This window comes from Triticum urartu, chromosome 1 (genome assembly GCF_003073215.2).
Source record: "Triticum urartu cultivar G1812 chromosome 1, Tu2.1, whole genome shotgun sequence".
In the NCBI taxonomy this organism is placed as follows: Eukaryota; Viridiplantae; Streptophyta; class Magnoliopsida; order Poales; family Poaceae; genus Triticum; species Triticum urartu.
The window spans coordinates 481,769,599-481,783,279 of NC_053022.1; the positions used below are offsets into that span (position 1 = coordinate 481,769,599).

The 13,681-nt window shown below is 45.4% G+C and overlaps 1 protein-coding gene across 1 annotated transcript; it reads right to left on the minus strand.

The window, feature by feature from the left end:
• Nucleotides 1–269: 269 nt before the first annotated feature.
• LOC125520872 (E3 ubiquitin-protein ligase UPL4-like) lies at nt 270–8,530 on the minus strand. Its single transcript, XM_048685919.1, has 17 exons — nt 7,777–8,530; nt 7,575–7,685; nt 7,378–7,494; nt 7,130–7,288; nt 6,893–7,051; nt 5,810–5,965; nt 5,607–5,728; nt 4,395–5,499; nt 4,085–4,151; nt 2,807–3,984; nt 2,489–2,719; nt 2,301–2,405; nt 1,605–1,685; nt 1,406–1,474; nt 1,184–1,312; nt 1,014–1,097; nt 270–712 (listed from the first exon to the last, which is right to left on the minus strand). Exons 1-17 carry the CDS (start codon nt 8,383–8,385, stop codon nt 647–649), a joined length of 4,548 nt encoding a protein of 1,515 aa, XP_048541876.1. The 5' UTR covers nt 8,386–8,530; the 3' UTR covers nt 270–646.
• Nucleotides 8,531–13,681: the final 5,151 nt, after the last annotated feature.

The window sequence follows — 13,681 nt, forward strand, 5'->3', positions numbered from 1 at the left end:
CACAGGGAATTTTTCTATTTTGAGTGCCCAGAGTTCCATTTCCACAGAAATACCACCCCCAACTCCTGAAGCTACTGGTATAGATAGATACCCCGTCCTGAGTGAAAGAGACACCTCAAGCACGGTCCATCTCAACAAAACCTAAAGTCGTTCCACGTTCCCCTCCAAAGGAGCCAACGTGGGCGGGCAAATAGTTTCATCTGAGGTCAGACATACCCACATGCTGCAAGATTGCAGTAGACATATTTCGGCAAATGCTAGGCAATACAGGATGCAGCAGGCAAACACCGGCTGAGAACGATATATAGATAGATAGCAATGGCACTTGCAGCCAATGTGTATGTACAGCAAAAGATCAGCCACATAAATAGCAGTGATCTAAGTCGATGGTCGTCATGTTCGCCAACACTCGAGAGCACACCTAAAACTACCACTAGTATGTACAGGCAAGGATAGATAAGACTGGCTGACGGGGAACCCTCTGCTTCTTCCCCTCCTATCATCAGCTCCACACCCAATCATGTCGTAAGTTTAGCGAGCCGCCCACACCTACGTATATTGTTTCCCTACATGATATACTTACAAAACCACGCGCGAGTTTCTCCTGCGTGTGGCGCGGGCAGCCAGTGTCAGTATCGGTTTCCAGTCAGGACAGGTGGAAGGACCCCTGCCCCTCAGTAATCGCGTAGAGTAGCTTCTCCCTCATCCTTTCCTGAATGGCGCAAAGGTTTGGTGTTAGTATGCCAATGAACGGTAACTTTCAGGAAACTCAAACGTATAGCAACTGGAACTAACTACTGCAAATAATCATGCCAGAAAAGGCATGTTCAGAATGCCAATTACTACTGACTTGGATGCGCACTTCATAGTCCACAGTTTCTTTTAGCTCAAGTGTTCCATCAAGATATTAAAGCACTTATCTTAATTAATAAAAATAGTAAGAAGAATAGAAGTAAACTATAATCTACTAAGACGTGCTCAGTTTTGATAGCAGAAAGATAGAGAGTTCAGACCTTAGAGCAGTAGGCAGGTAACTTAAGATAGTTAGCGCAAGTCATCACACTTGGCAGATCATCATCAGCATCGTTGTTGCTATGCTGTTAATTGTATAGCACAAGTTAGCAAACTAGTAAAAAGTAACTGATGAGAGATAGAGAGATAGCTTTAAATTGTGAAAACAGACCTTCCTGACAACTGTCAAATTTGGATTCAGTGCAGCCAGACCGCCTGGAGGGAGCCGAGGTGAACCCGTTATAAATTGCAAGAAAGCTCTGCGTTCATGGCATCCAAACTCTTGTATGATCTCTAACAACTGCAGCGCATTAAGATTTCTTGTTATGGTACTGAGATACTATTTTTCTTGGAAAATGGAACTTCAAAATGTATCTACTAATAAAAGACTTACATTAAGGACTGCAGGACTGCTGGAGGTGTAGCCATGATCAAATTTTATGTGATCCACAAGTTTCACAAACTGTTCAGAAGCAAGGTGTCAATAACAAAAAACGAATATTTACAAGAAAATCAACAACTTCCAACAAAAGTAATCTTGTTCGACACAGAGTAATCTTGTTCTCTGCATATTTATAAGAAAAGGCACATACATCCCAGTTATCTTGTTCTCCGCAGAGTAATCTCTCCAGCTCATCCTCTGAGAATGCCCGAAGTGTGCTTAGTGGAAATACCTGCAATACCCAGTGTAAGTGTAGCACAACAAATTGGATTTTTTAAACTACGAGCAGTAAGAGACAACACCAGAGAAGAGTGGAAAATGTATAATGAGAAGTGAAACATCGAGTTCATGTCACCCTATTGGCCCCATGCGAGGCTCATGAGTTACAAATCAAAGCAACCTAGCGCCTATATACACCTGAACAGACAGATGAGGAAGCTCTGGTAAAAAAAGGACGAAGGGCGAGTCAATCGCCAAATCAAAATGATTGCCATCAGAAACAGTTAGAAGTGTATACATATTGGATTAAGATTACTTAAGAAATAGTACACAGGGTTATTAAATGAGGAATGGCTTTTGCATTGTCTAATTAACGCATTACTGCCAAGTTCCTCCGAGGATAAAAGCGCTAGTAGGAAGAAGCAAATTTGCAACTTTGTCAAAGAGTGTAGAACGCATATAAACTAAGAACTGTAGAGCCATGATAGCTTCTAGGTAAGTAACAATGCATCCTACACGCACTCCACATTTTTTGAACTGGGACAACCCAACCATGGTGTAACTGAAAAGCTGTCATTAGTTACACACAAGTATAAACATATGAGAGCGGCACCATGATATAGCATACCTGACTGAATCCTGACTCAAAAGCCTCCAGCTGTCTTGTGATTCCACTTTTAACCGTTGCCTCGACAACAAAAGAAACATATTCTTCCAAATTCTCACCAGTTACCTGAAAATAACTTAAGTAATTTAGGGAATACTTTAATCTGCTGCGAACCCGGCAACGGAAAGTGGCATGGTCATATCACTTACATTGTCTGAAGTACCCTCTGAAGAAAGCACATATTCTGGATACCCTGGGACAGCAAAGTCAATAACAAGATCCTCAATTTTACAACCACGATAAGACAAATCAGATGTGCTCTGGCATTCCCTTGTCGAACATGATTCTAAATATTTCCTTTGACAAGTAAGCGCTTTAAACTCCATAAGGGTCATTGCGAGTTCAGGATCAAATGAATTGATATCATATATATTAAGCTCCTATCATAGAAAAGATTATTAGATCGACAAACAGAAGAAAGCATAATAAACATGATATATATTCCGAGAATATAGGACCCAAAATACCTGTCCTAGGATAAGCTTGTAAAATGCTTTGGAAAATGGAATGTCAAGAATTCTGCCATCCTTAATTGCCTTTGCGAGAACCTGACCAAGGAGGTGAAATCTTTTATTTATTTCCGAGAAGGAAGCACAATCTACAGAAGCAGACCACGGTCGAGGAAACAATCCATTAGGCGCGACCACAGTCCCAATGTGAGCATTGTTGGTGCCAGCTTCACAAGAAAGCTCACCCCTCCACATGCCTAAACCAGACTTCTGAAACTCATGACTTATCAACGTATAGAACTCCATTGTAGGACCTAAACCTGTGCCTACTTCTTCTTCATATTCTACTTCAAGCAGTGCACTACTCTTAGCATAGGAATGCATCATTTTCGCAGCTGAAGCCAGTATATCATCACGATCAACTTTGAACTTTTTCCGTGAAATGGGTGAACCTCTTTCTGTTGATATATTGCTACCACTTGTATCTATCATATGACCACGTTGCATTGATGAAGAACCAAATGATGTCAGTTGGAAATACTTCCATCTTGCCTCAAAGGAAAATAAGAAAGGGCACGCAGACATCAGTTCAGTGCACCATAAAGGCAGACAGCGAGACCTTAAAACCAAGGGATCATGCATCTGTTGCTCCAGTTTATCTGTCAATTTAGCACTAACAAACTCCTGCAGTGGAACTGAAGAAACAGAAGGCTTCAGATCATCAAGGTCAGTTAACTTCCCTTGAGCAAAAGCATGGTTTCTCTCATTAGACACGAGGTGAAACGAGTATCGGTTTAATCCTTCTAAAACTTTCAGCATAAACAATATGTCATACAATGAATTTGATCTATCAAGTTTGCAAGGGATCTTGCCAAGCAACAAGCTGCTGAAGAAAGGGAGTGCTTGCCACATTAAACCAGTTTTACTGTCATTTGTTGATATCGCTGCATTAGACAGGTTCTCAGGAGAATCGTCTTTTTCTGGATTTGCAGCTGTTCGAAATGTTATGTCATGCACACTGCGCCAAAACTGGGTGTCCAAAATTACATCAGCTCCCGCATTGATCTGATCCTGCAGGATTGATTGATATAGAGTAACAGATCGGTCAAGCTCTTTTCCTTTCAGGCTAAATACCAGTTTTGGCTGAAAAGCACAATCAGTCCCGGTCGACTTGTTTCGTTCTGGTTGACCTCCAGCTGCACATCCATTATGGTGTTGAGGTTACCAGAACAAGAGACAGGTTGCAAATTAGAGAATAACAGCTAGTAATTAAGTCAAATCTAGACACACACTCACCGGAAGATGGCGACCCTTTCTTCGAGCATGGTTCTACATAAGAATTTTGATTTTCCCTGATGATACCCTGAAAAGGAGCCATTCTAGTCTTAAAACACGGAAACCTAGAAGTATGAACAGCGATAAACTGTGGATTTATTGGATAATTTTTTCCGGTATCAACAGGTATGTATGAAGTAATAGCCAAACCATGCATAACCTCTACGGCACTAAAAGAAAGTTATAAATATAAGCAAGTAGCACTCAGCCTATTCATATTTCAATATATCCCAACTGTTAATGTTTCTTAAGATTGCAAACAGAATAATACCTCTGATGAAGGAGAAGATTCTGGGCTGGAATCTCTTTCCTGAGGGTCATCTTCAGCACATTTGCTCTCGAAAGCAACACTACTAGGTGGTGATTCAGTATTCTGATCACTTGTGCATGTACTGACTTTGGGCCACAGAAATTGTTCGATAGAATGCAAGGAAGAAGAGATTTCCAAATTCACAGAATTATCATAGCTTGATAAGTTTGTTTCATCTTCATCCTTCTTGAAACGTACTCGGATACATGGACTAATTGTTGAGTGGCGAATAGGGATATCAGAAATATTGTTCCTTGGCTTGAAATTGTGGCTCATTATCACTGGGAAGTTGTCAAGAGAAGTAAGAGCATTCTGCAGTTTCCTTACAAGTAGTGTCAAGAGCATATCACCCCAACCTTGCTCCATTCTTGAGAAACAAATCCGGGCAAATGACTGAAATCTTTTCAGCACAGCACAAAAATGTTCAGCATTGTAATCTTTAAGATTGTCATCCACCTGAAGGTATTTGCCGTTAGACAGGTAATTTAACAAAGATTTGACCAGTCCACTCTCAAGGAATTCAAACGTCGTCATTGTTTCTCCTCCGTGAAGCTCCATCATCACCTCGCTCAAAATGGTAGACAGGTGTTCTTCATTTTGAAGACTGTCTTGGTTGAATGACTTGTCGGCAGAGTCATTTAGAACTGCACAGCAAGTTTTGAGCTTCTGCAAAATCTCTGTTAACCCCATCTCTGAATTCACTGCTTCAGCTGTAAAGTAAGTTGTCTTCACATGTCTTGCGAAATTAAAAAGGTTCCCCTGCCCAATCCTACAAGCCCTTGTTTCAGCAGATTCAGATTGGCGGGAATCAAATGCATAGCAGAAACATGTAGGTTTATTTCTTATAACAGGTTGATTTTCTGACTGTTGAGTGTCATCAGAGAGAGGGGGGCTGGACTTTGAGCAATCCTCTTGCATAAGAAGAGCCTCTACTGCATTGACAACACCTTCTTTGATAAAAGATCCAAGGTAAGCATCCGGAAGCTTTTGCATGAGAATCTCGATAATCTTCAGTGATGAGATTAGCACATGATGATCCTTCCGGGACAATAAACCAGCCAAGAAGCTGTCACATAATCACAGAAGTAACATATTCATTTAGACTCAGACAATTAACGAGTTCAGTGAAAATGTCTATAGGAATGCAGCCCTTCTTTTGCAGGTCGTGTTTACCTTGATATGTTTGTTTCCTTGAGCAACTCTTGAAGCATTTCAGGTTTACTGAAGTAACAGATGTTATTTACAATTGAAGAACAGCCATAGCAAATGTACGAATTTGCACCAGAGTTGACTGCCTGCACAAAACAACATACTCACTTCATATTTCAGAGCAAGAGCATCCTTAATGAGTTGTTAGTTCGTTATTGTGAACAGACCTTGATCAAGATAGGAAGGATATCCGTAGAGAACTGACACAAGAACCCTGGTTCATCGACAATTATTTTTTCTTTAGCAAGTACTATATAGGTGTCTTCAACATCTCTTGCCGCAGAAGGAATAAGCTGGATTGCTAATTTCAGAGCTTCATTAACCTGGTAGGATCAAGAATTAAACTATCAAATCACTGGTTGGCAGCTAGTGTGAACTTCAGGGCTGCATGTTGGTGTAAAAAGAGGGATCAAGGGATGTGATCGGACAAGTTCTACTATTATAGCTACTTATTTATTGATCAATGAAAATAATGTTTCGCTTTTTCATAAGTGGAAAGCAGTGCTTATAATACTCCCTCCGGTCCTTTTTAGTCTGCATATAAGTTGTGTCTGAAGTCAAAGTATCTCTAATTTGACCAAACTTATAGAAAAAAGTATCAGCATTCATAATGCCAAATCAATATTGTAGATTCATTATGAAATGTAGTTCCGTAGTACTCCCTCCGTCCCAAAATTCTTGTCTTAAATTTGTCTAAGTACGGATGTATCAAGTCACGTTTTAGTATTAGATACATCCGTATCTAGACAAATCTAAGACAAGAATTTTAGGACGGAGGGAGTATATATATTTGATATTATAGATATTGATATTTTTTATATAAATTTGGTCAAACTTTGCAAAGTTTGACTTGACACAAATCTAATACGCAGAGTAAAAAGGACCGGAGGGAGTACAAGTTAAGTCACAAAGAAATGGATAAGACAAATTCACAATAATGGTAGCATAACTTATAAGATTACAGCCCAGTTCTTTTGGCTGCTTCTCCCAAAATCTTGAACCCGTATTTTTTTTGACAATCCTAGAGGTCCAATTCTCAAGATTCTAGGAGAATCGGACAAAAGAATTGTGCCTACTAATTCTTTTCTAGTAAATATACTGATCAACTGAGCTTGGTGCATGTATTAGTATTACTACTGGTAACAGCAGCCTCTGCTCATGTAGGTTATGGACCACCTGATGTTGACATTACCAAGAAACAGAACTATAGAAATATGGACTGGCAGTAAAAAAGATATTAAGCAACCAACCTGGTTATTTTGGTTTTCCGAAGGCAGGTATGGCATCCCATGGGAGAGATCTGAACTGACCAAAATCCCCCTTATGGTGCTACCAACATTCAACTCAAAGAGAGACTTCACTGCCACAAGTGAAGTACAGGCTAGCTTAGCAAGAAGCCCGATCAAGTTCTGCAATCACAACAAACTACAATCAACTCCCTCAAAGACATACTCATGATACGCATAGAAGGTCAAGGGGAAGCATACACTGCAAGTTGATGGGTTAAGGGAAGTGAGTCCGCTGGCGTTGATCAAAGGAAGGACCTTCTCTACCAGGCCCTGGTGGCAGAGCTGGTCAAGAAGCTCCACTGAACCACTAAAAGAGTCTACAATGCTTATCAGGCAAGTTGCAACCTTTTCAAGAACCTGTGATATTATATCGCCTGAAACATTAGCAGAGCACTATGTACATGCCTAATACAAGCAAGCTCGGTTAAATTAGTGGGTAACAATACCATCTTGTCCTCAGACTGCAGTAGATTACACAGCATTGGGATCGAATCCATCACAAACTGGGAGCAATCTGCGGGGACCTTCTTGCAGGCATTTGCAACAGCTGAGACAGCAACCCTCTGAACCATCCAAGCAGGCACCCAATTAGCAAATGCTGTAGATTCTCCGCACCAAAAGATGGAAATTCTGCAATTCTAACCTGAATACTTGCAGAGAAGAAGTCAATGTATGCCAGCACGGCGGTTATCATGCCTGCCTGCAAGCACTGCGCCGGCTGCCGCAGCGATATCTTCTCGAACGCCTGCAAGCACTGCTCATACAAACAGAAGAAGCGTGATTGATCGATCACATGAAGCGCTTGGTTCAGGTCAATGTGATGGTTTTCAGGGCTGCTCCGTTACCTGCTCGGCCACATCAAGGTACTCGATCGCGAGGAGGCGGGAGCAGAGCACGGGGAGGAGGCCGTGGCGGACGACGGCGTCGGCGGCGCGCGGCATGGCGTCGCAGAGGTAGGTGATGGCGCGCACGGCGAGCAGCAGCTCGTCGGGGCTGGCGACGTCGGCGCCGGCCAGCCGCACGAGCGCCCGCGCGGCGGACTCGACAGGGAAGTAGCCCCCGGCGTCCTCGGTGCAGAAGGAGAGCGCCTCGCAGAGCTCCGTGAGCGACGCGAGCAGCGCGCCTCCCCCGGCGCCCTCCGAGGCGACGGCCGCCACCATCCGGCGGAACTTGCCGCTCCCGGGCCCCCCGTCCCCATCCGACTCACAAGACGACCCGCCATCCCCGTCCCCGTCCCCGTCCCCATCGTCGCCGTCCACATCGGCATCGGCGTCGGCCTCGGCGGCGTGGCCGGAGGACGAGGTGTCCATGTCGGAGGCGGCCTGCTCCGGCGGCGCGGGCGCGGCGGCGGCGGAGGTGGAGGGCTCGGCGGTGCAGGGGCGCTTATCGGCGGGGGTCTCGGCCTCGCCGGAGCCGCCGGGGTCGGAGTCGGGGCGCTTCCGGCAGCGATCCATCGGGGCGCGCGCTCACCTCAGGCCCCCGGGCGCGGGCGTAGGCCAGCAGCACAGCGGCAGTCCTCGCTCCGTCCCAGCAACGAACACGATCGATCGGGGAGGGGAATCGGGGGGATATGAGTTGAGAGACGTGCGGGGTGGGGAGGGGGGGCGGGTTTTAAGTCTGGTTTACCCCTCTATCCCGATCGATCGGGTTTAAAATCCGGGAGATTTTTAACCGATTCGGTGCGGTTTCTGGGGGAGATTCCCCGTGTTTATCTGGGAGTTCCGCACCGCCATTGTGTGCGGGGGTGGGTGGGTGGAGGGCAGTAATGGAACTGCGCGCCGCGGCCTGGCCTGGCCTGGCCTTGCGGTTTGGTTTGGTTTGGTTTGGTTCGGGGTTTGCTTTTGGACTTTTGGTGTGGCGTCGTCCATTGGCGGGGCGAGGCTTACCTGGGAAGGCACTGCCCGTGCGTGCTTTGTTAATTGCGGATTACGTGGAGGCCGGAAGGATAGGCTCCGGCTCCGAGCGAGGACGGGATCCTTTATCTAGCAGATCTAGTAAAAGGCACTGTATTGTGGTAAGCAATCTAAAAATTAAATAAGGATTTGTCTAGCGCACATCTAGATGTGCTCTAATTATTGCACATCTAAATGAGTGAATCAAGTATAAAGAGAAAAAGGAAAAAGAAAAAGAAAATATCCACACGAATCTCAACGTAACATCAATGACATAGGACTTAGATGTGCAATACTTATGGCACATCTAGATGTGCTTTAGCAAAACTGGATTAAATAAAGCTAAACCGTGAAATAACCGTATTTTACGATTTTGGACGAAAACAATTTCACATACCATAAAACGGCCGGTATTAGGGAAAAAAATCTATAACTCCCCGAAAGAAGAACTTGTACCCAAGATATCCAGCTTTGGAGTCGACTTTTAGGGTGAACTAAAAAGACATGCGGCGGTAGGCGGGAGAGAAATTTCAGCCCAACCGACGCCGGACTCGTCGGAGTCCGACAAAACTTCGACAAGGTGCTCCGATTCTGCCTAAATCCCCTCCAATTTCCGGCAACCAACCCCGATTCTCACTGATTTCAACCAATTCATGTGTAGGAGTATGAGCTCAGGCGGGCACCGGCAGAGCAGGGGAGGTTTGGTGCGAGCTCGAAGGCTGTCGACCGGGGCGTGGGGACGAGCAGCTGGACGGGGCCGCAAGCGCGTGTGAGCAGGGGAGAGGGGTGGGTCCGCGGGCATGCGTAAACAGTGGAGAGGGGTGGGGCCGCGGACGCACACTAGGAGGTGGCCGGTCAGGGTGCCCGCCCACGAGCCGCGTGCGAGCAGGAAAGTTGTTGGGGTTGTAGGCGCAAGCTCAAAGGCGGCTGGCCGGGGTGCGGGCGTCCACTAGATCAAGATCGGACACGTGGTGACCTTCAAGTTGCTGACTCCCGACACCCTGAAGGTGATCGTCTTCAACGACGACGACATTGAAGTGGTGACCAAGTGCGAGAGGCACGACGACGCATTCGTCGTGAACGTCTAGGAGAGCTCTCTGTTGCGCGTGGTGTTTTGGTTAGGACTATGTCATACTGGTTCAGTTAAAAACTACTCCCTCCATCCGAAAAAGCTTGTCCCAAGCTTATTCCTCAAATGGATGTATCTATCTAAGCTTTTTCGGATGGAGGGAGTACTTAGTTTAAGTGTCGTACTTGAAGGAAATATGTCCTAGAGGCAATAATAAAGTTGTTATTTATATTTTCCTTATTCGTGATAAATGTTTATTATTCATGCTAGAATTGTATTAACCGGAAACTTGATACATGTGTGGATACATAAACAAAACACCGTGTCCCTAGTAAGCCTCTACTAGACTAGCTCATTAATCAAAGATGATTAAGTTTCCTAACCATAAGCATGTGTTGTCATTTGATGAACGGGATCACACCATTAGGAGAATGATGTGATGGACAAGACCCATCCGTTAGCATAGCATATTGATCGTTCAGTTTTATTGCTATTGTTTTCTTCATGTCAAATACATATTCCTTCGACTATGAGATTATGCAACTCCCGGATACCGGAGGAATGCCTTGTGTGCTATCAAACATCACAACGTAACTGGGTGATTATAAAGATGCTTTACAGGTATCTCCAAAAGTGTTTGTTGGGTTGGCATAGATCGAGATTGGGATTTGTCACTCTGAGTATCGGAGAGGTATCTCTGGGCCGTCTCGGTAATACACATCATAAGCCTGTAAGCAAACGACTAAGGAGTTAGTCACGAGGTGATGTATTACGGAATGAGTAAAGAGATTTGCCGGTAACGAGATTGAACTAGGTATGAAGATACCGACGATCGAATCTCGGGCAAGTAACATACCGATGGACAAAGGGAATTACGTATGTTGTCATAACGGTTCAACCGATAAAGATTTTCGTGGAATTTTTAGGAGCCAATATGGGCATCTAGGTTCCGCTATTGGTATTTGACCGGAGAGGTGTCTCGGTCATGTCTACATAGTTCTCGAACCCGTAGGGTCCGCACGCTTAACGTTCGTTGACGATATAGTATTATATGAGTTATGTGATTTGGTAACCGAATGTTGTTCGGAGTCCCGGATGAGATCACGGACACGACGAGGAGCCTCAAAATAGTCGAGAGATAAATATTGATATATAGGACGGTGGTATTCGGACACCAGAAGTGTTCCGGAGGGTACTGGGTGCTTATCGGGTCACCGGAAAGGAGTTTCGGGCACCCCTGGCAAAGATATGGGCCTTATGGGCCAAGTGAGGGAACACACCAGCCTGGTGCGCCCCTACAGAGGCCAGCCCTATGAGGAGGAGAATGAAAGAGGGGAGGGCAAGGAAAGTGTGGATTAGGATTCCTACTTCCTCCCCTCTCCCCCTCTTTCCTTCCCCCTCGGTTATATATGGCAGGGGGGCGCGCGGCTTGGGATGGACTCCAAGTAGGATTCCTCCTACTTGGGGCACCCCCTTGGCTACCTCTCCTCCCCTCCAACTTATATATATGTGGGGGCACCGCTAGAACACACAACAACATCTGTTAGCCGTGTGCGGCGCCCCCTCCACAGATTACACCCTCGGTCATATTCTCGCGGTGCTTAGGCGAAGCCCTGCGCGGATCACTTCACCATCACCGTCACCACGCCTTCGTGCTGACAGAACTTATCTACTTCCTCGACACTTTGCTGGATCAAGAGTTCGAGGGGACGTCATCGAGCTGAACGTGTGCAGAACTCGGAGGTGTCGTACGTTCGGTACTTGATCGGTCGGAACGAGAAGAAGTTTGACTACATCAACTGCATTGTCAAACGCTTCCGCTTTCGGTCTACGAGGGTATGTAGACACACTCTCCCCCTCTCGTTGCTACGCATATCCTAGATAGATCTTGCGTGAGTGTAGGAAATTTTTGAAGTTGCATGCTACATTTACCAACAGTGGCATCAGAGCCAGGTCTATGCGTAGATGATATGCATGAGTAGAACACAAAGAGTTGTGGGCGGTGATTGTCATACTGCTTACCACCAATGTCTTATTTTGATTCAGCAGTATTGTTTGATGAAGCGGCCCGGACCAACCTTACATGACCACGTTCATGAGACCGGTTCCACTGACAGACATGCAACTAGTTTTGCATAAAGGTGGCTGGCGGGTGTCTGTTTCTTCTACTTTAGTTGAATCGAATTTGACTGCGGCCGGTCCTTGTTGAAGGTTAAAACAACAAACTTGATGAATCATTGTTGTGGTTTTGATGTGAGGTAAGAACGGTTCTTACTAGAAGCCCGTAGCAGCCACGTAAAACTTGCAACAACAAAGTAGAGGACATCTAACTTGTTTTTGCAGGGCATGTTGTGATGTGTTATGGTCAAGACATGATGTGATATATGTTATTGTATGAGATGATCATGTTTTGTAAAAGTTACTAACAACCGGCAGGACCCTTATTATAACGCCCTCGATGCGGCTATATCTCCCACGTGTCGAAGCACGACTTAGAGGCATAACCGCATTGAAAGCAATGTCGCAAGTGAGGTAATCTTCACACAACCCATGTAATACATAAGGGAAAGAGATACATAGTTGGCTTACAATCGCCACTTCACACAATTACATGAATAAAGCATTACATCAAACAGATACAATCAAGGTCCGACTACGGAACCAAAATAAAAGAAGAACCCCAAATGCGACACGGTCCCCTATCGACCCCAACTGGGCTCCACTACTGAACAACTAGAACGAAACAATATAAAGGACAAGATCTTCATCGAGCTCCTCCTTGAGCTTGGTTGCGTCATCTGCACGGTAACCTCGACACCTGCAAGCTGGTTTTTGAAGTATCTGTGAGTCACGGGGACTCAGCAATCTCGCACCCTCGCGATCAAGACTATTTAAGCTTATGGGTAAGGTAAAAGGTATGAGGTGGAGCTGCAGCAAGCGACTAGCATATATGGTGGCTAACATACGCAAATGAGAGCGAGAAGAGAAGGCAAAGCATGATCGATAAAAGTATGATCAAGAAGTGATCCTATAGCAACCTACGTCAAGCATAACTCCAACACCGTGTTCACTTCCCGGACTCCGCCGGAAAGAGACCATCATGGTTACACACGCGGTTGATGCATTTTAATTAAGGTCAACTTCAGGTTTTCTACAACCGGACGTTAACAAATTCCCATCTACCCATAACCGCGGGCACGGCTTTCGAAAGTTCAAATCCCTGCAGGGGAGTCCCAACTTAGCCCATGACAAGCTCTCACGGTCAACGAAGGAATAGACCTCCTAGCGGGAAGACCCGATCAGACTCGGAATCCCGGTTACAAGACATTTCGACAATGGTAAAACAAGACCAGCAAAGCCACCCGAATGTGCCGACAAATCCCGATAGGAGCTGCACATATCTCGTTCTCAAGGCACACCGGATCGTCCAAACTTCCGGTAGGCCAGCCCAGAGTTGCCCCTGGTGGCCACCGGCGGCTGACAAGTTGGACCAACACTCAGAGGAGCACTGGCCCGGGGTTTAAATAAAGATGACCCTTGAGTCTGCAGAACCCAAGGGAAAGAAAAGGCTAGGTGGCGAATGGTAAAACAAATGTTGGGCCATGCTGGAGGAGTTTTATTCAAGGCGAACTGTCAAGGGGTTCCCATTATAACCCAACCGCGTAAGGAACGCAAAATCCGGGAACATAACACCGATATGATGGAAACTAAGGCGGCAAGAGTGGAACAAAACACCAGGCATAAGGCTGAGCCTTCCACCCTTTACCAAGTATATAGATGCATTAATTA